This window comes from Selaginella moellendorffii, unplaced genomic scaffold (assembly GCF_000143415.4).
Source record: "Selaginella moellendorffii unplaced genomic scaffold, v1.0 SELMOscaffold_16, whole genome shotgun sequence".
Lineage (NCBI taxonomy): Eukaryota > Viridiplantae > Streptophyta > Lycopodiopsida > Selaginellales > Selaginellaceae > Selaginella > Selaginella moellendorffii.
The window spans coordinates 1451453-1473213 of NW_003314277.1; the positions used below are offsets into that span (position 1 = coordinate 1451453).

Below are 21761 nucleotides of genomic sequence, written 5' to 3' on the forward strand. Positions count from 1 at the left end.
GTGCCGAGTTCCTTTTTTGTACTATATATATATAGTACAACAAAGATTGTCTTTTATCTAATTTTTTTAAAAATATTTTTTATTATGATATATAGTTTGTTATGATCTGTCCAGTATGCTGGTGCTATCCATGCTTTTGTATATATTATATCTTTCATCCATATATGATCTATTAGTTTCTTCTAATGTTTATGTATTTTATCCTTCTTTCTCCATTATTGTTTGAAGTGGTTTTGCTTCTTCTTTCTGATAGTCAATATTGAAATCTCCTGTTTTTGGTTTCTTATTATCTATTTTTTGTATATAATTTTTATAAACATTTGTATATTTATTCCAGGTTTTCTATGTAAATTTATTATCTGTAATTGCTTTTTATTTTTTCTAGTGATACAAATGACATTGCCATTGTTTTTGTTTTTAAATGTTCTACTTTTTCTGATTTATAGTCATTTGTATGCAATATTGGGTTGTTCATATATATATATATATATATATATATATAAAATTTATTAAAATATAAATCCTCATGTTTTTGTGTTCTTACTTCTTTCATACATATTATATTATATCTGATGTTAATAAATTATGAATCACTCTTTATCTTCTTGATGTACAGTAATAGAAGTTTAAATATCTTGCACTGCCCTAGAATGTGCACAGAACAAACTTGTCACTCGAGCCATATGGTGTGAAATATCTGTCACCTAGTCTCTAGCTCACCAATCCAAGCCACACTCAAAATGCTAGTAAGTAAACAACAAAACACTCTTATACTCTAGAAATGCTATTAAACACAGAATCCCCAAAACACTGCTTCCCAATCTTATCCTTTAGCATGCGTTGTAATTGTGGTCTAATCCATGTCATGCCCTAACCACCTCATATGAGATCATTCACGAGCTTGTGGAGTACACACTCTTGTAGAAATCAGTTGAAAGTGTAATTGGTACTCGATGATCACCAAGCTAGAATGATTGATCCCGCAAAATCAAAACAAATAAGGTTTATAAACCCCACATTTTAGGGTTTTGCGGCAGGGATGGGCATTCCCATCCCCTTCTTCCGGCGTGGCGCTGGATCCGACGCCTCTCCGCCGCAGAGCAGGAGGAAGAAGAAGCCGCCGGCGACGCTGCGCGAGCTCGCCAACGAGACGATCGAGGAATGGAAGGCGCGGCACCCGATCCATCCCGACGACATGAAGCGCCGGATGGAGCGCTACCGCTGGGAGGTGAGGAACAGGCCGGATTACACCAAATCTCCTGAGGTGGAAGAGGAGATGGCGCGCGTCAAGGATCCCTTCGCCCACGCCCTCAAGAAGATGAATCCCGAGGAGCGCGAGGAGGCGCTCAAGATGAAGGAGATTTGGGAGAATAGCTTCGAGTATAAGTTTGAGCAGCGGTGCTTGCAGCTGGAGAAGGAATGGACAGAGCTGGAGATGGAGAGGAACTCGACTCCGGCGAGAAAGGAGGATACCAAGATGTGGAGATCTTTGCCGCCAGTTCCTGGGCCGAGGGGGATCCCGCTGGTGAGGAAGGCGCTCAGCGGGGAGAATGAGGCTGCCGGAAGGATCATGGATTTTCTCAAGGAGCACTTGTTTGGGTTGTGGGGGTATCGCCAGCGGCCTTATCCTCCCGATCGTCCCATCGATGCGCAACAGGCCTTTGGATTCAAGTGGCTCCACAAGCGCTACGCGGACTGTAAGTTCTCGCTCTTCTTTCTCTGCGCTTGCTAGTTTTTCTTTTTCCTCTTGCTTGCTCTTGTTTTGAGTTCTTTGACCTTGCAAACGTTGAAAGGATCTTTAGTTACTGGATTCGTGATGTATGTCTGGGAGTCGTGTGTGAGTATTTTTCTGGGAGTCGTGCAAGTGATCTCTCAGTTTCTTTGTTAGATCGTCTCAGCGTTTTGCTTTCTGGAGTTTTTATCATGCGCTTTTCTTCCTTCTATTCTTACATTTTTTTTCCAGTCACAATGAGATACTTCGTGTTATTTGTATGAGAGTCGTGTGTAAGTGATCTCTAAGTTTCTTTGTTCGAGCATCTCAGCGTTTTGCTTATTGTGTTGCGAGTTTTTACCATGAATGATGTCCGCTCTTTTTACTCTAACATTTTCTTTTTGGTTTTCCAGTCACAATGAGGTCGGGAGGATGGTACTATAAGGATCGCCTTGGCAGGACAAGAGGTCCGATGGAGCTTGTCAACATGCAAACTGCATGGGCTGGTGGCCTGATCGACAAGAACACATTTATCTGGGGAGAGGATATGGACGAATGGGCTCCAATTGGGATGGTTTATGGTCTCGAACGATGCATCAATCGCTGGGACAGTAAGTTATATCCTCCTTTTTCGTAGCTTTACATTCATCTTTTATTGGATGCAGTCAAGATGGTTACTCTAGGATTGGCCCTGGTTTACAAGCTGTCTAGAGGCATTCCACTGACTACTCCGAGGAAAGGACACGAGCCGAAGACTCTCCAGCAGCTCCAGAACGAGGCTCTCGAGGACCGTGAGCGGCAGAGGGCAGTGCTGAGGCTAAATGGAGGTGTTTGGCCTGGAGAGCGTGAGCCTACACACACTGTCTTCCTCTGGGCCGGTGGCTCTCAGCTCTCAGACCACTTAAACAGGTTTTCGGAAACAATGCCGGACAAATTCATTTCCTACCACATGAGGTGAGCTTTTATTTGATTCGCGCCAAGTACAGTTGAAACGTTTTCTGTTGTCTTGCCACAGGAAGAAACTTATGAAGCTGTGTCCCGCTCTGCGGCCAAAGGATTTCATCAATATTGAGAAAGTTATGGACGCCTTGACTTACCAGGCTGATTGGTACCGAGAACCTCTAGGAACTTTTAACTCGCGACCAGATTTTGAAAAGGAGTGGTTCAAGGCAGTCAAGGTGAGATTTTTCTTCGGCTGTTGATTCTCTCATCGGTTCTTCTTTGTACTCCAGAATGAGTATCTCCGGACGATCGATGATGTGGAGTACTTCTTTAGCTCCATTGACAAGGCGCCAAATGTGAGGTTTCCAAGGAAACCTGGCGAAAAGCTCATTGTGGAGCCGAAGAAGAACGAGGGCGATGCTCAAGGTAATCTGGATTAAAAACTTTCCACCTTTTGCCTTCTCGGGAACTCACATAACGCCTTTCTTGGACAGACTGATTGATCCATACACAGTGCTGCGAAGGGGGAAGAACAATCCATATCTCCGTCTGGTGTTTTAATGGCGGGAGCTCTTCGACGAAAAACGGCTTGTGCAAGATCTGGCAGCCCTTTAAATTCTGGATGCGATCGTTACTGGCTGGCTGCATTCCAGATAAGTGGATATCTTTTTTATAATCCTCGTATCAATCTGTCTGTTCTTGAGGCAGGCATTCTCCCTTGAAATCCACGAGAGAAAAGAGTGACCTCCCACGATCTTGCAAGAATCAACGGCCTGTGGCCCGCCACGTCCGGTGCCACCGCATCGGGACCGTTGGTTTGCTATTTGCTATAGCGGTGGGCACTTGGAAAGGAGGGTCCTTTAGAGAGAGAGAGAGAGAGAGAGAGAGAGGGTCTCGTCAAGCTTGTGTGAGTTGGGTTATGGTGTCATGGCGCCTTCGTCGGGATTTTGGTGCTTGGTCTGGCCAGTGATCGTCTTCTTGGGCAGGCCATAGCGCTTGGGCTTTGCTGTGTGTGTGAGTGAGAGAGGGAGTGGTTTTGAGTGGATTGCTCTAGGGCTTTGAAGGTACTGAATTCGCAGGATAGCCGCATTCCCGAGGGAGCTCGTTTGCCGGAAAGATCCAACACTCAATGGCCGGAGTTGGCTAGTTCACAATGCTGCTGCCATCGAGCTGAGGTAGCTTCTCTGGTTTTTTTTTTCTTCTTCTAGAAAACAATTTTCCCCTTTCTTTTGGGCTTTCTTGCAGGCTAGTTTCCTCTAAAGCCTCTGGTTTTAGCGACAATTGAGCATGGAGGGGACGAAAAAAGAAGCAAAGCCATCCAAGGACCTTGAAGGAGGTAGAAAAATTGCGCTTTTTCGAGAGGAAAAATTTCGATTTTTTGGTTGGTGCGTGTCGTTGTTTTTCCAGGCGATCACACTTCGACTGAGCCCGATAGCCCGAGTGATGGCGAAGGGGAGAGCTCGGCACATCCAAAGGATTTTCCGGTAAAACTTTCGCTTTGAATTAAATAGCTCGCCCACAGCGACACGCTGACGTTGTTTCTTCTTTAACGCAGCAGTCATCTGATGAGGCTAGCAAATGCGCCGTGGACAAAGCAAACTCTCAAAGTGGAGACGTTGACACAACATCGCCGTCTCCCGGGAAACGCCCTGTAGAGGTTTGTATACTTGTATTCCTCTGCGTTGCGGGGAACTTTCATATTATTCTTTGCAAGTTTGATACGTTTTTGCCTTCGTCCTTTTGCTCCCAGGGCTATGCTTTCGACAAAGCGCCTCCCCCGATAAAAACACGCCGAGAGGGAGCAGCATCGTCGCATGCGTCTTCTCCTCCAGAGCTTTCGCCACCGCCATCGCCCAAGAGAATGCGGGAGCTTGAGCGGAAAGAAGGAGTGTTTCGTGCAATCGTCCCTCCCAAGCAAGGACTCCAACAAAACCTCTGAAGTCACAGTACAGCAAAGAGGGAAACGCAATGGTAAATTTTTCCCTTTCCTGTAGTTTCATGCTATGGCTTCTTTCCTTCTTGGAGAGACACTTCACTCTCGTTGCCATTGTTGCATTCGCTACGTACATAACATAGTTTCGTTTTCCCGTAACTCTATTCCTTCTTCGAGGCAAAGCAACTACAGGGAACGAGGAACCAATCGCTTGGTAAGCTGTTGAGATAGTTTTGACAGTGCTCACTAATCCCTTTCCATTGTTTTTATCAGGGAAGGGGACAGTGATTCTACTCTTTCAAAGCTTTGCAAGGAAATGAAACAGTGATAAGTTTTATAAGTTTTTCCTCCCAGCAAAGAACTCGAGTAAGTACCGCCTCGCGTATTTGTTGTGAGTTGCGTTGTGTTTCTTTGCTCCTAATTTTTACAGTCGAGAGAGCTTCGTTCTCCTCTGAGTGTTCAGTGATGGTGGTGGTGGTGATGGTGGTGGGCTTCTTTTGCGGACAGGAACTTATTCACAGCGAGCAACAGACCCTCTCCGGATCCACTGGATTGGTGCTCATCGTCCTGGATTGGAGAAAGTAAAGTGTATGGAGTTTTTCTCTCGATCTTCTCAAACCTGGAGGCTTTGCCGTCGCGAGTTTCGACTGCTGTTCCTTCGACTCCTCGTCTCGATTGATACTCCGGAGCATCTCGTGTGTGCCTCCGAATCGCTTGACCTCGCTTGCTGCTCCTGGAAAGTCTATCCATCAAAATCCAGGATGTAGTGGAAACAATTGGAAGAAGCGCCTCACCTTGCTCGCCTTGCTCGATCTAAACACGCGAAAGAGAGTTTCCGTCTGACCAACAAAGCTAGGATAGAAAACCAAGGAAAGAAGAAGAGCAAAAGCTTTTGGATCGAACCAGAGCTTCTTTGGGGGTTTTTCTTTGATATCGTTTTCCTTTTTACCTTGTCTATGGCCGCAGCCAAAGCTTTCTCGAGCTCCACGAGTTGAGGTGACGGTGCCGGCTGTGGATTGCTCGCATTCTCTGCAAAATCAAAACAAATAACCGCTGGTAACCTCCCCTTCTTGCTTTGATTTCTTCTAACCGAGTGTCCAGCACGAGCCATTCCAGTCCATCCAAGAGCCCTAATTTCCACAACCAAACCCCAAATTTCACAGCACTGTGAAATGCCACACGTGGCAGCACCACATTCGTGGCCACAGTAACTGCCAGCTCCTTACGAAACTCTCCAAACCGTGGTTAGTTTCATAATGGTGCGAGAATATACCCGGCCTTTTCACCCTTAGGCTTGCCCTAAAATATTAGTAATTTCCGACCGTTAAGAGGGCTACATTGGGATTCTTACAATGTAGCTGACAGCGTTGCAGTGGCCGCGAGGTAAATACACGCAGCAATGGACAATGACCGTGGTATATTCTACTTATTCTCTCTCGCGAGAAAATGCCACGAGCGCCTATGTCGAGAGGAGTGATCATCATCGCAATCGTCTTGTTCGTCATCCAAGGTAGAGCTTCCTTTTTTATCTTTCGATCGGTCGATGGATGGTGTTCTCTCAGTTGGGCGATCGGTAGACGCAACGTCAGTGGTGGGAGTGAACTATGGGACGCTTGGAAACAATCTCCCATCGCCGGATCAGGTCGCCCATCTCGTCAATTCCTCCACCTCCATCACCAGGATCAAGCTCTACGACGCCGACGCCAGCGTCCTCCACGCCTTCGCGGGCTCCGGCGTCTCGATCGTGGTGGGCATCCCCAACGAGCAGCTGGAATCGCTGGGCAGCAATCCCACCGCCGCGGCCATCTGGGTGAAGCAGCACATCGTCGCCTTCCTCCCCCACACGAACATCATCGCCATCGCCGCGGGCAACGAAGCTCTCACCATCGCCAATGGATCCTTCTCCTCCTTTCTCATGCCGTGCATCAACAATGTCTACGCTGCGCTCGCGTCGCTCGGCCTCCACGATCGCATCAAAATCAGCACTCCCCACTCCTTCGCCGTCCTCGCCATGTCATACCCCCCATCCTCGGGGACTTTCCGCCCGAGTTTCCTCCAAGTCATAATCCCCCTCCTCCAATTCCTTTCCAAGACCGGCTCGCCGCTCATGATCAACGCCTACCCCTACTTCGCATATCATAACGATCCCGCCCATGTGTCACTGAATTACGCCCTCTTGCGCCCCGGCAATGTCATAGTGGACCCCCGGACGAAGCTGCGCTACACCAACCTTCTGGACGCCCAGCTGGACGCCACGTACGCGGCAATGCAGGCGCTGGGCGTCCATGACGTGGCGGTGACCATCTCCGAGACCGGGTGGCCGTCCCGGGGTGCCAGTGACGAGCCGGCGGCGAACCTCACAAACGCCCGGGCTTACGTCAGCAACCTTGTGGACTACGTGGCGTCCGGCGTGGGCACCCCGGCCCGCCCAAACGCCAGCGTGGACGTGTTTATCTTCGCGCTCTTCAACGAGAACGAGAAGCCGGGGTCGGTGTCCGAGCAGTACTATGGGCTCTTCACCTCGGACGGTACAGCGGTGTACGATATTGGGCTGTTAAAGAGTCCGAGCTCTCCGGGCCCGAGCTCCAGTCCGAGCTCTCCGAGTCCGAGCTCCAGTCCGAGCTCTCCTCCTCCACCTCCTCGGTCGACGAACAGGCACATTTGGTGCATTGCAAAGCCCAATGCCGACGATTCGGTGCTTCTCAAGGGATTGAATTTCGCGTGTGGAGAAGGGTCCGCGGATTGCCAGGCGATCCAAAGAGGGGGCGGATGCTACACGCCGGAGACGCTCAACTCGCACGCCTCGTACGCGTTCAATGCGTACTACCAGAAGCACGGCAGGAACTTTTGGAATTGCTACTTCGCTGGAGTTGGAATGCTGTCCATCACAGACCCAAGTAAGTTTCTCATCGATGTTCTTCAAGTGGATCTTTTGATTCGGGTGGAATCTCGCAGGTTATGGAGCCTGCAAGTACCAGGCTACGTGATGATATAGGGTTGAGCTCTCGTACGTTTGTCGGTTTGTGAGAGGAGGTTCGAACCTGTGACTACTTTTGCCCCTGTCTCGCATGTCAGCTGCCAGCGTGTGTCAGGAGAAGGATGATATGACATGCTCGCGTCGATTTTTACCGAGGGTCTTTGTCATGGTTTTTACTATCCACAAAGAGTACATTTTTCTAAGAGCCGTTGTGTAAGGTCCCACATTGTGGCACTGTTCTATAGGGCCCTCTATACTATGACAGTAAAAAATATTACTATCCTTTTGTTCTTATCAAACGACTAGATGAGGGAAGGGGCGTGGCAATGGGTGCGCGCTTGTCATGTAATTTCATGAGTATCGTGTAATTGCCCGATTTGTTACCGCCCCTTCCGTACTCCATTGTTTAATGCCGTACGCGCAGCTTTCCTGGCCAATCCAAACGCAAATCCGACTCTTCAAGCTTTTCCAAATCTATCAAAAGACCAAAAGGAAAGAGAAAGAGGGATCTTCGCTTTCTTGTGAAACAAAATTTTACCAACACACGATACTCAAAAGTTACTTTGATTCCAAATGATGGATTTCCCCGCGCTTCCGTACACCGGGGGGGCTAGATTCTACCCTTCGTACCAGCAGTGTGGAGAAATCTCCTTGTCGCCGCGCGCTTAGCCTTTGTGTTTTGGGGTAAGATTCTCTTTTACCCAAGCATACGACCGACCGTATGTGTATCGTAAAAGCGTACGCTTCCACATACACCTGCATTTAATGGCAGAGGAGCGTACATAAGAAAGAGAGAGAAGGGGAGCTCTTCTTTCGGACAGTGTGATCCTAGCCCTTCTTCTCTCTGTTCGAAAGGAAGAAGAGAAGAGGGCAGAGCTCTCCTTCTTTTCTCTCGTCTAGGATAGAATAGAGAGCTCTTCTTCCAATCGAGCTCGGGCTATGGCGCCAGGGGCTCGCGAAAAGAGGAGGCCGCCGGCTCTTCTCCTCGCCACACTGCTGCTACTCACGTCCTTCTCTACGATCTCTTCGAGTAAGTCCCACTCTTGGAATCTCTCCTGCTGCATTGCAATAGAATGGCATTTCTTGGATTCACAGCTTGAGCTTGAGCTTCATGATCGATCGCTTCTCTTGCAGCGTTTCCTCCCAGCGCTCCCTCCGCGAATCCCTGCTGCACCTACAGCAACATCGGCATCAACTACGGCCAGCTCGGGAACAACCTCCCGACGCCGCAGAGGGTCCGCGAGCTCGTCCAGTCCACCACCATCACCAAGGTGAAGATCTACGACACCAATGCCGCCATCATCGAGGCCTTCGCCAACACCGGCATCGAGTTCACGGTGATGGTGAAGAACGAGCAGATTCACTCGCTACTCGACACCCACGCCGCCCAGAAATGGGTCAACGAGAACGTCGCGTGCTACCTCCCGGCCACGCAGATCCGGACCATCCTGGTCGGCAACGAGATTCTGGGGAACGACGACCAGATCAACGGCTGGATCGTGCCCGTGATGCAGAACATCCACTCGGCGCTGGTCACGCTCCGGATCGACAACCAGGTAAAGGTCTCCACCCCGCATTCCCTGTCCGTACTCTCCTCCAGCTATCCGCCCTCCTCGGGCGCATTCCGTACGGACCTGGTCTCTCACGTCATCAAGCCCATGCTCCAGTTCCTCAGTCAAACCGGGTCGCCGTTCATGGTCAACACGTACCCCTACTTTGCGTACAAGAGCTCGCCGCTAAACATCACGCTCGCCTACGCGCTCTTCCTCCCAAACGCCGGCGTGGTGGATCCAAAGACCAAGCTGCGCTACTACAACCTCATGGACGCCCAGGTGGACGCGGTGTACTCGGCCATGGCGAAATTAGGGTTCCAGGACATCGGGATCGTGGTGTCGGAGACCGGGTGGCCGTCGGCGGGCGACCCGACCGAGTTTGGCGTGAGCGTCAACAATGCCATGGTCTACAACCGCAACCTCATCGCCCACGTCACGTCCATGGGCACGCCCATGCGACACGGCAAGCTCATGGACACGTACATCTTTGCGCTCTTCAACGAGAACCAGAAGCCCGGCCCGACCACCGAGCGCAACTTCGGCCTCTTCAAGCCCGACATGTCGGTGGTGTATGATATCGGGCTGTTCAAGGGGGGACAGCGCTACGCCAACGTGTTCCCGCCGCCGCCACCTCAGCCGCCAGCTCATCCCTACCCCTCGCCAGACGAGCCCCCGCCAGCGCCCTACTACCACAGCCCGCCACTGTACCAGGTACCGCCCGCAACGCCGGCTTACCAGCCTCCCCCAACGCCGGTCTACCAGCCTCCCCCAACGCCGGCCTACCAGCCGCCACCGAGCTACCAGCCTCCTAGCGGCGGTGGCGGCGGTGGTGGCGGTGGTGGTACCGGGCCGCGAATCTGGTGTATATCCAAGCCCGGGTCGCCCGTGGGATCGCTGGAGGCGGCGCTGAATTTCGCGTGCGGCGAGGGCGGCGCGGATTGCGGCTCGATTCAAGGGAGCGGCGCTTGCTTCCAGCCGGACACGCTCGAGTCGCACTCGTCGTTTGCGTTCAACAGCTACTTCCACAAGCACGGGCGGAACTTCTGGAACTGCTACTTTAACAACAATGCGCTCCTCACGGTGTCGGATCCAAGTAAGTTTTGGGGTTTCTCGCTCGATCGATCGATCGATCGATGGAGTTTGATGTGTTTTTTCCTTGGTTTTTTTTTTTTCTTTTTCCAGGTTATGGGACATGCGTCTATCCATCGCAGTGATCGAGCCGATCGATGGATCCACATTTTGAGAGATTTGCCTCGATCTAGCTAGCTAGCGAATTAGATGATTGACAGCGCTCGACTCTCTGGAGCGAGACAATTTGTTTCATTCTTCTCTAGCCTAGCTATTTAAAATCAAAGTGTAGGTTTGCTTATTTTTGTTGTTAGGGCGGGTTAGGTGAGAAGAAGGCGCCCATTCTCCCAGGTAAGAATCGCGGTCGTCTTGCACGCTCATCTCCTTTGCGTGTCGATTCGCTGAGCTGATCTCGATCCGTCGCTCCATTGCCGAAATCTCTTCCAAAATCTCTTCTGGAATTGCTAGATCTTCGTGCCGATGCTGCATTCCTGCGCTTGTGTCGTGAAAATCTCGCGAAATTTCGGTCTGGAATGCTGATGGATTGATTGGTCGATTTGTTGATGCATCAGCAGCACTAGCGCTATGGCCAGGAAGAAGATCCGTGAGTACGACTCCAAGCGCTTGCTCAAGCAGCACCTCAAGCGACTGGCGAGCATCGATTTGGCGCTCCATTCCGCGCAGGTAGAATTTATTTCTTATCTGTAGTGTCGTGTTTTTCAAATTGCTTCGTTCTCTATTGTTCTTTTTTATTTTTTCTTTGCTCTTGATAGGTGACTCAAGAGACCGATTTTGACGCCTTGGCTGACAAGGAACCATGGCTCAATTCGACCAGGCTCGTCGTGAAACCAGACATGCTGTTTGGCAAGCGTGGAAAGAGTGGACTGGTGAGTTTGTCAATTTATCCTTCTTGGTCATATAGAGAAGTTGACACAAGAGTTTGTGGTTTAGGTGGCTTTAAACTTGGACTTGGCCGGAGTCGAGGCTTTTGTCAAGGAAAGGCTGGGCAGGGAGGTTGAGATGGACGGAACCAAAGCGCCCATCACAACTTTCATTGTGGAACCGTTTATTCCACACGACAGTGAGTTCTACCTTTCGCTGGTGTCACATCGTCTTGGTGTGGAGATTAGTTTTTCTGAGTGTGGAGGCATCGAGATCGAGGAAAACTGGGAAAAGGTAGCTTGTTTAATACTTTCAATTGCGGTGTGTTTGTTGCTAGTTGCCTAATTGATGTTTTCTTCTTCTTTCCCAGGTCAAGACGGTTTTCGTGCCTACAGAACAGCCTTTGACTGCGGAAACTTGTGCACCGCTCATTGCCACGCTTCCATTAGAGGTCAAAGTTTCCAAGTTTAAAGTCTTGCAATTATATTTCTGAGGAAACAGGTGCTTGATGCAGATTCGTGGCAAGATTGAGACGTTCATAAGGGGAGTTTTTAGCGTCTTTGAAGGTGCACTGCCTTACGAAACAGCCTGCATTCTTATTTACAAGGCGAATTTTTCTTTTTCAGACTTGGACTTCTCTCTGATCGAGATGAATCCCTTCACTTTGGTGAATGGCGAACCGTATCCTCTGGACATGCGTGGAGAGTTGGATGACACAGCTCTCTTCAAAAACTTCCAGAAGTATACTGCCACATCTTTTGCTATATGCTGACACTTGTGATGTCATGCAGGTGGGGCAATGTGGAATTTCCAGTTCCATTTGGCAGAGTGATGACACCTGCTGAGGAGTCAATCCACAAGATGGATGAAAAGGTCAGACTTCTTCCTCTCTTTCCTCAGTCTTCTGATGACTCGAATTTGTTTTGTTCAGACTGGTGCGTCTTTAAAGCTGACAATACTAAATCCGAAAGGTCGCATTTGGACAATGGTCGCTGGCGGTGGCGCGAGTGTGATCTATGCCGACACAGTAATGTTTCCTTCTTTTTTCCTTTTTTTGTCTAAAGCTATTGTCGTTAATCGAAGGTTGGTGACCTCGGTTATGCTCACGAGCTGGGAAACTACGCCGAGTACAGTGGAGCGCCAAGCGAGGAGGAGACTCTACACTATGCTCGTGCTTTAATTGACGTAAGAACTTTCACTTTCATAGTGATTCCCAGTCAACGTTGTTCCATTGCAGTGCGTCACTGCGAACCCAGACGGACGTCGCAGAGCTTTGCTCATCGGTGGCGGCATAGCCAACTTCACCGATGTCGCTGCAACGTTTAATGGTATCATCCGCGCGCTCCGCGAGAAGGTAAACTTTTCACGAAGAGATCCTCGCTTTACTACTTTTGGTGTTCTTATTCTCGCTCTTCATCCCCGCAGGAATCCCAGCTGAAAGTGGCAAAGGTGCACATATTCGTGAGGCGAGGGGGCCCAAACTACCAGAAAGGCCTGGAAAGGATGAGAACACTTGGCAGGGATATTGGCATCCCGATCGAAGTACGTCTAGAGGAAAAAATCCTCCTTTTGATCCTTGACAAAGCGTTGTTTACTGACTTTCACGAGGATTGTCTCGCAGGTTTTTGGACCCGAGGCAAGCATGACTGGCATTTGTAGAAACGCGATCGATTACATCCGAGTTGCTGCGTGATTTGGATTGATCCACTGGAAGAAGGATTCTCGCTCGAGCCTGGAGATTTACAATAAAAGAAGAAAACGGGAAAAGGAAGCGTCAAATCGATGCAAATTTCTCAACCAATTCGAGAGACGTGGACGTATTATACGGTGGATTCTACTTACATACCATTTGCTCTTTCACCTTTCACTGTTTGAAATAAAGTTAAACCCCTTTTAACCTTTTTTGCCTCCACTGTTCCTCCTTTGCACGCAGAGGAGCGAGAGCGGCGCGTGCGCGTCTTCTTGACGCTAGCTCCGCGAGAAAAGATTGATCGATCGATCGCGGCGGCGCTCTAGGCGACGACCTTTCGCGCTCCTGGGAGCTTAATCCGCGGCGACGGCGATCTCCGGTACATTTTGTGGCTCTCGCTCGTAGGATCAAGCGATTGGATGGAGTCCGGCATCGATGCGCCGTGGGGAATTGTGAAATTTCGCGGCCGGGGGAGTTCTTGGGGCCGGGATCGAGGGAATTCTAGCTAGGTTCCTCGGCAGGGGGATTTCGGCATGGATTTTGGGGGCTGGAGGTAGGTCAAGGCATTGGATCGTGGGCATGACAATGAAATTGGGCATGGAGCGCAAGGTCTGCCCCGAGGAAGACGGCGTAGCGACACAGGATGAAGATTCCAGCACAGTGGTGATTAAAGAGACTACTTTTGACGACAAGAGATTGCAAGCTGTGGAAACTGTGGAGAAGGCCGAAACTCGGGTAGCTGTAGAGAGCTTCGACTCGGCTACTACAACCGCGAGTGGCCCATCGACCTCTGGCGATCATCCATCGGGTGGCGATAGTAATGCCGAGATTGGGAGCGTGGAAGTGGTCGTTATTCCTGTTCATGGCGGTGAGGATGTTGGTGGTGGCACCACCGCCGCAGATCGGAGTGGAGTACCCAGCAAGCCTGGCGAAGAACAAGGAATCTTCAGATGTCCCAGCTCTTTTAGCACGGATAGTTTCGCTGATTGCTGCAGGTACGTCGCTTCGCTTTTCTTTCTTTCGTTTGTTTCTACGTTCTTCGTCCAGTTCTTTTGTTTCTGACGCAAAGACTTTATCTATGCCAGGATCTGTCAGCAGCATGCCGAGGAGCCTTTGATTGAGCTCGGGTGCCACTGCCGCGGTGAGCTCTCGCGAGCGCATCGCAGTTGCATTGAGCAGTGGTTTGGCAACAAAGGCACCAATAAATGCGAGATTTGCCAGTAGGTGCTCTTGTTCTTTCAGTGTCGCGAGAGTAGACTTTCATCTCGATTGTTTGGAGTAATTCTCACTCACTGCTCTCAGGCACGTCGCTGAAAATGTCCCTGCTCCTCCTGTACAAGTCGCGGTATGTCGAAGTGCTATTTAATTCCTTGTCCTACCACCATCTCACGGTCAACTTTGTGTTATCCAGCCACATTTTTGGGTGTGGAGGCTTGGCATCAACCGAGGAAGCCGGAATTACACGCAAAGAAGAAGTGGTGGGGTAAGCGATCATTGTTTTAAAGCTCAAAATGACCGATCTGCCGGCTTTGCAGGCTCGCTTCCATCCTCTTTGGGCTGCATTGCTCATCTTGATAGCGGGGCTACTCTTTGACGTACTCATTTCGATTTTTCTTGGAGCTTCCGCTCTTCCTGTGAACATCATAATCGGTAACAGCTTCTGCTTATCTATCCTGTTGTTACAACGTTAATACTGTTATCCTTGCGCAGGAGTTTTAGTGGTTTTAGGAATTGGAACAGCAGCTCGCCTTGTGGTCGAGTGCTGGCACGAACGCGGGCTAAGAAGGAACATACGGAGAATCGAAACAAGTCTTGCAAACTTGCAAGGGGATGGCGCGCTACAGGTTTGTGCGAAAATCTTTTTGCTTGTTTCGAAAACGCGCGCTTGCATTCCCAGGCTCAATCCAACCTTGTCGCGCAATCGGCAGTCCGGCCCCTCTCTTGAGGGCTAACACGATTTACAGCGGAAAATTACAACACACATAGAAACACACTCCCAACACGGCGACACGAGACAGACGACAAGGAGCAAAACTTTAAACATTGGGTGGCATACAACAAGTGCGACTTCGCTTTCATTGCCAGAGAGGAGGATCAGTAAAGAATGGAAGCGAAGGAACTCTCTCAACACCAACTGCGAAATTGAAAGGTTAGCAGCAGCAAACAACAAACAAGACGAATGGCCCGAGATAGCACTGATCAAGCAATGCATATAAAGAAGAAGAACAAACAACAAATCTACATGATAGAGGAACTCAAATCTACATGCACAAAACGAGAGCCAACCGGGACTTACACTCAAGGAATGAGCTGGAGAAGAAAGAGGCCCGAGTTAAAAACTATGCCAGACGAGCTCGGATCATCTACCATGCCACCAAAGACGAGGACGGCGTGGCCCGTCCCCAGGCTACAGGCACCGTGGAACGACGTCCGGCTCGGGAATTGGCCACGTACTCGCAGCTTCTTCCAAAACTTCCGCCCGTAGTTCTTCTCCGAGCAAGTTGGCGACGAGGAGGATGGCGCTGCTGCTGCTACTGCCTCGGGATCCAGCACCCACACATCGCGTTTCTTCGTCCGCCGCGCGTCCTCGCCGCCGAAGATCAGGATCCTGTTGCCGAAGATGATCGAGGCCGAGTGACCGGCCCGGGGAGACGGCGCCTCGTCGGTTATGGTCCGTGAGAGCTCCGTCCAAGTTGGACGCTGGTCTTGGAGGTTGAGCAGCCAGACGTCGTTGAGGACCTCGAAGTGAGCGCCCCGGCCGCCAAAGAGGACCATCTGGTTGGTGGCGATCCTCGTGAGAGTGTGACCCGACCTCGCGCAGGGGGAAGCTTGCGTCGCCACCTCCCGCCAAGAGGGCGGCTCTTGGGATAGATCCAGCACCCATGTATCGTGGAGCCTCGCCCCGTCGTTACGGATGCCGCCGAAGACCACCACCTTCTTATCGCCGGCGTAGCAGCATGCGTGAGCTCCCCGGGCCAGCGGCGAGTGCGAGACGGGGAGGAGGTGCCAGGAGCTAGCGGCGGCGGCGGCGGCGGCGGCGGCGGTGGTGTCATTGATCCATGTGTCGAGGTAGCGGGTGCCGGTGTCGCTGATGCCGCCGAAGAGGACGAGGAGGCCAACGTCCTCGAGGTAGACGCAGCTGTGCCCGAATCGAGCCGGCGGGTTTTGGATGCGTGGGAGCTGCCAGTGGATGCCGGTGAGCAGGGTGTTGCTGGGAAGTGGCGCGATCCATGTGTCGCCTAGAGCTCTCCCTGCAAAATGCCAAAAGCAGCTTTCCTGAGGGTTACAAGCATCGAAGTTCATGCATTGAAACAACGCGAGAGACAAGAAGATCCAAGGAATGACTTAAACCACAGCGAAAGACCGTGAAAGTCTCATGGAAGTCTCAAAAGCATGAACGTGAGCTCTCAAACCATCAAAGATCATGCATTAAAACAATGCAAACACTTCAAGAGACGAGATCCAAGTCACAGTGAGACAAGAAGATTCGAGGAACGACTTATCCAGTGGAAGTCTCGGACAAAGACGTTAAAACAAACGAGAAGGACCCTTCGCCAGATGGAAAGAAAGTAGGGAGGGAGGTGGAAACCATATAGAAGTGTAGTATAGATACATACCTCCTTCGCATCCTCCTCCAAAGACGAAAACTTTGCCACCAGCGTTGATCATGGAGTGGGACGCGCGGCCAAGCGGTAGCGGGTCCGGCTGCTCCAAGTGATGCCACGCAACAGCGCCGCAAAAGAGCATCTCGGCGTAGAGTTGCTTCCAGCTGCGCTTGCGGAGCCTGGAATTGGGCCACGCATCCACCACCGCCTCGCCCCACTCGCGGCGGCAGATCCTGGCCCAGAGGCTGTCCGAGCTGACGAGATCGTAGAAGCGATGGCATGTCAATCCGAAGGCTACGATCCCAGAGACTGGTAAGAAGTGGAGAACGATGAGGAGTTGGTCTGATCCCAGTACCTTAATCCATTCCTCGCCCTGCTCCTCCTCAATCTCCATCTCGGTGGCTTCATTGGAGCTCATGTATTAGGACGAAGAAGATCTATCTCGCTCCCTTCTCTCACGAAGCAACAACAGTTAGATCTCGGGAAATATCATTCGAGAATACGAGAGAAGAGAGAATCAGGCGTGCCGGGATGGAGAAGAACGCTAGGATGAGGAAAGAATTGGAGAAGAGAAGCGTACAGCGAGATTTCAAACCTCTCTCCAGCTCGACGGAGGCACTGCATTGAATTTCGCCTGGCGCTCCGCGATGCCGCAGCGGGCGCGAGCGCCGCCGCGCTGGCTCCAAACCCTAGCGACAAGAATCGAAGACTCCAGAGCCTCGCAAAATGGTCTTGATTTTCAAATTTACCCGCCGCTAAAATACTAAACCCGGTTAATACTAACGTGGTAAAACTCTTAACCCCGAGATATGGACAGGTAAAAAATCGCTGCTAGACGATTTCACCCCAGCAGGGTAAATATTCACACTGACGGACGTGATTATTCGGTCGTTATCGACAAGATCTTTGCCACCTAGCGAGATCCCAATGGCAGTCGCAGCCCGCCAGCCACGTTGGTTACGTCTCCGCGAAGAACACTCTTGAGACTAAACTGATTAAACTGAAGTTTACAGCGCTCACGGGAAAGGGACGCGCTGGGAACGGGGCAGAGGTACGAAATATACGACGCTTCCGAAAAGCAAAAACGCTTTGATCGTCGCGTTCCTGAAGAGATCGAGAAGAAAAACGAGCTAAGCAAAGTTTGTTTTAGTGGGAATCTCCGCTTACCCGAGAGAAAAAAGAGAGATGATCTGTGGATGCTAAAGTTGTCATCGAGGCTCTGTAAGAGCAAAAACTAACTTAAGTTTATCGGCAAAACTTTTCTTACCTGGGAAACGAGCAAAATTGCCATCAAGCTCGAGAGAGGGAAAAAAAAAAACCATTTCTTACTGGAATCAATCGGCACTGTATCCGGGAGTGGGGCAAAAGCAGCACAGCGAGCGCCACGAGCGTCTCCTGTGATGCATATAATTCCTCTCGGGAGGGGCCATCTTAACCGGACTGCTGTTCCACTCACTTGACAAACTGTAAAGCACTACTGTTAGAAAGCTCCACCCTTTAAAAGCAAATGCACGAAAGTTTAGCCATGACTTACACCGGGAAAGCGAACGAGCGCGTACTGTTGGTGCTGCTGTCCGACCGCAAAGACAAGCTTCCAGAGTATGGCACTGTCCCCGAGTATGAGGAGGGATACGCAATGGGACCGGATAGTGCGATGAGGCCCGAGTAAGGGACGAGCAGTGACTCCGGCTTCGGTGGAGAATCTGGAGCTTTTGGAGGCTCGCTTTTCTGAGTGGCTGCTATCTCTGGACCATCTTCCTCTCTTAGCCTTTCCAAGTAATCCGCCGAGGAGCGAGAATTCTCCGGTGGTGGAAGCCCGTCATCTTTCGAGGCCTCCGAGTGTAGTGCTTCACTTGCTTGGTGATCCTCGGCCAAGAGCGAGCTCTCCTTCACATCGGCCTGTTTCTCGAGATCTCCATTTCCATCTACACTAGAGCTGTTTAAATGAACGTCGTCCACCACCTGTTCCCCGTTCCTCGCATCATCATAGTTCTTATCCACGTCTTGTGAGTTCTTCTCACCGGCGCCTCCCAGCTCATCTCCTTCTATGGCTTTGCTCAAGCTTGCGGCTGCTAAATCCTCGTCTCCCGAGTTGGATGTTGCTTCCTTGAATTTCTCTAACTGGAACTCGGAGTCCCTTGCCTCTGCCGCCAATTCACCACAGCCTGGTGCTTGGAGTGTTTTTGCTACGAGAATTCCGCCTTGAAGCTTACCACCATTTTCTTCCAAGTTCGCGGTGTCATCCTTGACTTCTTCCGAAACAGGATTTTCCATCCTTTTCACAGCAAACAGATCATCCTGAACATGTGCTCCGCCTGACTCATTTCTCCAAGAATCGATCGTAACGGGTTGAACCGAAACAGACACGTACTTGTCTTCGACACTGGGTACTATCACCACTTTAACTTCCTCCATAAGCTCTTCCTCATGCTCGCTGGTGTCGTTGGATGCTTGCTGTTCAGGAGCATTTCTGCGACTGGCTTCTGTACCGTCTAAATCATGGCCCTCCTTCTCAGAATAAGTCCACATTTCCGGCGCATAGAAACTCAAGTCCTTCTCGTTCTCGGAGCCGGAGCTTTTGCTTGATAGAACGACCGAGGAGTATATTGGCAGCTTGTCGAGATATTCCTCACCTCCATCCTGGATCTGGATCTCGGGCTTGAAGGCAGGGAAATCGTGAGCAGGAGCCGAACCTGCCTCCTCCATGCCTGATACAAAACAAAATCAGACAAAGAAGAAACAGAAAGTTGGTGCACACCTGTTTTCCCAGTGCCTGTACAACCTTCGGAGTTGTCTTCGGGCACAACCCTTGCCTCGTTTCTACCAGACTCTGAAGCTAAATCATCTGCACTCGATGAACCGGAACTATGCGACTCGGACACGGCAACCAGTAAGCTCATTTGGCTTGACGTCGAGAAGCTGTCATCGTCGGAATCGGAGGTGTAGAGCTCACTTCCACCACAACTCATACTACGCCTGCTGCTATGTCCCCTTGAAGAAACTCCCGACTTCTCCCGAAAGTCCCCGTCCGCAGCAACAAGCTTCGGTGCTTCATCGCTCGCTGCTTGAGCAATTCGAGGGGCTGGAGGAACAAGTACCCGCATCCTGTTGTTCTCTGCCTCGCCGGCACTAGATTTCTCCACTGTAGATGCGCTCTGCTTTACTGAATTTCGCCTGTCATACTGTTCACGCCCGTTGACAACGTCATTGTCGTCTCTCGGCGACGTTGATACAGGTAAAGGCTCGTCCATGCAGCGATCTAACTTATCCGGCCCATCACGTTGACAACGAGAGGGTGCCGGAAAGGTGAGACTCCTACTTCCTGTCCAAAGAAGCTGATTCTGACGCTGAGTATGTCTGGGCCTGCTTGAAAGCGGACTCCCTAACTCCCATCCGTATTCTAATCCATCTGTTAAACTGTCACCCAAGCCTAGCTGCCTCGTAAGATATGATATCTGGTTGAATAGCTCGAGCACTATATCAGACACTGCCTCGACTCCATACTTTTCAATGGCATCGCCCAATCTTCCAACGAACGGAGCATCTGGAAAACACCAGGGATAAAGCTTTCAGTGACACCAAAAAGGCCACCCAAAAGAAAAAAGCTTGAATGCTTAAAGAACCTTGAGAAGACAAGACCGAAATGGTCTCCAATACGAGCTGTGGATTCTCTTTCAGCCACGATAGCGAGGGTTGCTTGAGAAAGTACTGCAAAACAAGCAATTGGAGTATGCTTCTTGACAGACATAGAATATAAGAAGTTTGTACCTGAGCTTCCCTGTTGGAGCTATCATAGATCATCTCAACAAGAGCTCGTACTTCGGCATTCTGGAGCAAATCGCCAAATACCTCGTCCTGGGACAAAATGAAAAGGAGAAACTTGTCTAGAACAATGCATTGATGGCAAAAGCACAAATCACACCTTCCGCCGGCGAAATTCTTCCCGGAGCCGCTCCACATCCTCCGGCGCATCTGCGCGCCTTCCAGAAAATACTCTAAGCAAAAAAGCCATCGCGGAGATCAAAGATCAGCAAAGGATTTCCTCTCAATTCATCCCTACACCCCTCTCCCAGGCTTCCCGGCACCGAATTTCAGCAAGAAAGAGTCAAGAGAGAAGAGAGACGATTTCTTACTTCCAGGCGACGATGACGATCACCGCATCGCCGTGGCGCTGTGAGGCCCCATCCACATTGAATGCGCGCAGCGCAAGATCACAGAAAAGCAGAGGGAGAGAAACTTCGCGAACCGCGATAGCGCGGCTGAGCTAAGCGATCCACGGAAAAACCTAATGACAGGGAAATGCGCTGCCCACACGAAATTAAAAGAAAAACGGACCTCGAGCGAGCGAGCGAGTGGCCATTGCCGTTCGGGAATTTAAATGCCGTCTACACGACGTGCCATGATATATTCCGGCGCGGAATGTCCAACCGCCACGTGGATTAGGGCTTTTGGGCAAGAAGCCCTAATTTGAAAGATTCCTAGGGCGCGCGATGTCAGCAGTGGGCGGAGCGGCGGCAGCGCCTCAATCTCCCTCCCCTGCGCCTTCCAAAGGTGATCCTCAGCTCGATTCGCTTCTTTTCTTTGTTCTTGATCGAGCGCTCGCAGTGAAGGTCCAATTCGTTTCCACGGGAGGTGCGCCAGTGCTGATCCAGTCGGAATTCAAGGTAAGGTTTGGGCATTTTCCGGCGGAAGCGACGCAATCGGCTTTGATCCTCGCGCAGATTGACGCGACGGAGAAATTCGCGAAAGTTCTCAAGTTTCTGCGGAGGCAAGTTCAACAGGACAATGTGGTGAGCGATTTTTTCTTTTTTTCTCACTGCTCTTTGTGGATTGAATTGAGAGTGTCCTTTGCTACTTCTTTCCAGTTTCCATTCATCAATCAAGCATTTATTCCCAGCCAAGACGAGCCCGTGGGAGATCTCTATAAGGTAAAAGCCATCTCTTGGATTTCTTCCTGGACTTTAAGCTTGATCTTCTCACAGAACTTTGGCGTGCACGGGAAGCTCATCGTAAACTACGCTCCCACTCTGGCGTGGGGCTAATCGAGCTCGCTACCAGCTAGCGATAAAGCTCCCTTTTTTTTACTCTTATCTCTCCCTGTCCATCGGGCGAAATTTCTAATGGTGGGCCAGATAAATTATTTGACTCCAAGGTCAATTCCACAGAATCTACTACAGTGTTCCCTTATCCAGGAAGCGTATCTACTGTAGTAGGAAGTTTATCTTTAATCACCAGATAATCACTCCATGGTAAGTTAATCACTGTGCGGCCTATGATGCAAGGATGACATGGGCATGAGGTAAGAGCGCCAATGAGTAACGCACAAGAGAAGAGATTCGAACCTGAAACTGGGGCGGTGGAGATTCCAAATGCCCCACACTAGAACACTGGCGTGGGATG

The 21761-nt window shown here is 50.5% G+C and overlaps 9 protein-coding genes across 17 annotated transcripts; 6 read left to right on the forward strand and 3 right to left on the reverse strand.

Annotated features, from left to right (window-relative positions):
- The first annotated feature begins 1011 nt into the window (after positions 1 to 1011).
- LOC9641831 (protein TIC 56, chloroplastic) lies at positions 1012 to 4926 on the forward strand. 3 transcript variants are annotated; one of them, XM_002971039.2, is made up of 11 exons: positions 1012 to 1697; positions 2125 to 2322; positions 2377 to 2665; positions 2727 to 2889; positions 2944 to 3079; positions 3148 to 3828; positions 3899 to 3989; positions 4061 to 4137; positions 4209 to 4310; positions 4404 to 4800; positions 4860 to 4926. In XM_002971039.2, exons 1-6 carry the CDS (start codon positions 1040 to 1042, stop codon positions 3150 to 3152), a joined length of 1449 nt encoding a protein of 482 aa, XP_002971085.2. In that variant the 5' UTR covers positions 1012 to 1039; the 3' UTR covers positions 3153 to 3828; positions 3899 to 3989; positions 4061 to 4137; positions 4209 to 4310; positions 4404 to 4800; positions 4860 to 4926. The 3 variants fall into 3 exon arrangements, with proteins under 3 accessions (XP_002971085.2, XP_024531722.1, XP_024531721.1); XM_024675954.1 differs by having other exon boundaries at positions 4212 to 4310; XM_024675953.1 differs by having other exon boundaries at positions 3904 to 3989.
- Positions 4927 to 5021: 95 nt separating this feature from the next.
- Positions 5022 to 5865, reverse strand: LOC9641832. Its single transcript, XM_024675956.1, has 2 exons — positions 5381 to 5865; positions 5022 to 5319 (listed from the first exon to the last, which is right to left on the reverse strand). Exons 1-2 carry the CDS (start codon positions 5695 to 5697, stop codon positions 5046 to 5048), a joined length of 591 nt encoding a protein of 196 aa, XP_024531724.1. The 5' UTR covers positions 5698 to 5865; the 3' UTR covers positions 5022 to 5045.
- Positions 5866 to 5971: 106 nt separating this feature from the next.
- LOC9642524 (glucan endo-1,3-beta-D-glucosidase) lies at positions 5972 to 7857 on the forward strand. Its single transcript, XM_024675955.1, has 3 exons — positions 5972 to 6096; positions 6149 to 7483; positions 7542 to 7857. Exons 1-3 carry the CDS (start codon positions 6033 to 6035, stop codon positions 7571 to 7573), a joined length of 1431 nt encoding a protein of 476 aa, XP_024531723.1. The 5' UTR covers positions 5972 to 6032; the 3' UTR covers positions 7574 to 7857.
- A 409-nt stretch (positions 7858 to 8266) lies between these two features.
- Positions 8267 to 10483, forward strand: LOC9641833 (glucan endo-1,3-beta-glucosidase 7). Its single transcript, XM_002971041.2, has 3 exons — positions 8267 to 8593; positions 8698 to 10209; positions 10299 to 10483. Exons 1-3 carry the CDS (start codon positions 8503 to 8505, stop codon positions 10328 to 10330), a joined length of 1635 nt encoding a protein of 544 aa, XP_002971087.2. The 5' UTR covers positions 8267 to 8502; the 3' UTR covers positions 10331 to 10483.
- Positions 10430 to 12965, forward strand: LOC9641835 (ATP-citrate synthase alpha chain protein 3). 2 transcript variants are annotated; one of them, XM_002971043.2, is made up of 13 exons: positions 10430 to 10535; positions 10760 to 10868; positions 10958 to 11071; positions 11136 to 11360; positions 11437 to 11517; positions 11581 to 11632; positions 11693 to 11807; positions 11858 to 11939; positions 11998 to 12093; positions 12150 to 12251; positions 12304 to 12420; positions 12492 to 12608; positions 12688 to 12965. In XM_002971043.2, the coding sequence occupies exons 2-13, from the start codon at positions 10770 to 10772 to the stop codon at positions 12757 to 12759; spliced, it is 1272 nt and encodes a 423-aa protein (XP_002971089.1). In that variant the 5' UTR covers positions 10430 to 10535; positions 10760 to 10769; the 3' UTR covers positions 12760 to 12965. The 2 variants fall into 2 exon arrangements, with proteins under 2 accessions (XP_002971089.1, XP_024531577.1); XM_024675809.1 differs by having other exon boundaries at positions 10493 to 10535; positions 10757 to 10868.
- Positions 12966 to 13013: 48 nt separating this feature from the next.
- LOC9641836 lies at positions 13014 to 14766 on the forward strand. Its single transcript, XM_002971044.2, has 7 exons — positions 13014 to 13751; positions 13842 to 13976; positions 14059 to 14101; positions 14168 to 14239; positions 14292 to 14406; positions 14467 to 14600; positions 14654 to 14766. Exons 1-7 carry the CDS (start codon positions 13336 to 13338, stop codon positions 14699 to 14701), a joined length of 963 nt encoding a protein of 320 aa, XP_002971090.2. The 5' UTR covers positions 13014 to 13335; the 3' UTR covers positions 14702 to 14766.
- Positions 14767 to 14773: 7 nt separating this feature from the next.
- Positions 14774 to 17092, reverse strand: LOC9641837 (F-box/kelch-repeat protein At1g51550). 3 transcript variants are annotated; one of them, XM_024675807.1, is made up of 3 exons: positions 16374 to 17092; positions 15053 to 16007; positions 14774 to 14890 (listed from the first exon to the last, which is right to left on the reverse strand). In XM_024675807.1, exons 1-2 carry the CDS (start codon positions 16777 to 16779, stop codon positions 15055 to 15057), a joined length of 1359 nt encoding a protein of 452 aa, XP_024531575.1. In that variant the 5' UTR covers positions 16780 to 17092; the 3' UTR covers positions 14774 to 14890; positions 15053 to 15054. The 3 variants fall into 3 exon arrangements, with proteins under 3 accessions (XP_024531575.1, XP_024531576.1, XP_024531574.1); XM_024675808.1 differs by having other exon boundaries at positions 14805 to 16007; positions 16374 to 16810; positions 16957 to 17092; XM_024675806.1 differs by having other exon boundaries at positions 14805 to 16007.
- Positions 17093 to 17177: 85 nt separating this feature from the next.
- On the reverse strand, positions 17178 to 20694 carry LOC9642525. 4 transcript variants are annotated; one of them, XM_024675805.1, is made up of 9 exons: positions 20495 to 20694; positions 20284 to 20356; positions 20130 to 20216; positions 19985 to 20069; positions 19120 to 19905; positions 17896 to 19069; positions 17629 to 17825; positions 17529 to 17580; positions 17178 to 17465 (listed from the first exon to the last, which is right to left on the reverse strand). In XM_024675805.1, the coding sequence occupies exons 3-7, from the start codon at positions 20160 to 20162 to the stop codon at positions 17696 to 17698; spliced, it is 2208 nt and encodes a 735-aa protein (XP_024531573.1). In that variant the 5' UTR covers positions 20163 to 20216; positions 20284 to 20356; positions 20495 to 20694; the 3' UTR covers positions 17178 to 17465; positions 17529 to 17580; positions 17629 to 17695. The 4 variants fall into 4 exon arrangements, with proteins under 4 accessions (XP_024531573.1, XP_024531571.1, XP_024531570.1 ...); XM_024675803.1 differs by having other exon boundaries at positions 17691 to 17825; positions 20284 to 20694; XM_024675802.1 differs by having other exon boundaries at positions 17529 to 17628; positions 17691 to 17825; positions 20284 to 20694.
- Positions 20695 to 20804: 110 nt separating this feature from the next.
- On the forward strand, positions 20805 to 21548 carry LOC9642526 (ubiquitin-like protein ATG12). Its single transcript, XM_002971045.3, has 5 exons — positions 20805 to 20912; positions 20967 to 21025; positions 21083 to 21151; positions 21227 to 21289; positions 21344 to 21548. The coding sequence occupies exons 1-5, from the start codon at positions 20852 to 20854 to the stop codon at positions 21401 to 21403; spliced, it is 312 nt and encodes a 103-aa protein (XP_002971091.2). The 5' UTR covers positions 20805 to 20851; the 3' UTR covers positions 21404 to 21548.
- The last annotated feature ends 213 nt before the right edge of the window (positions 21549 to 21761 follow it).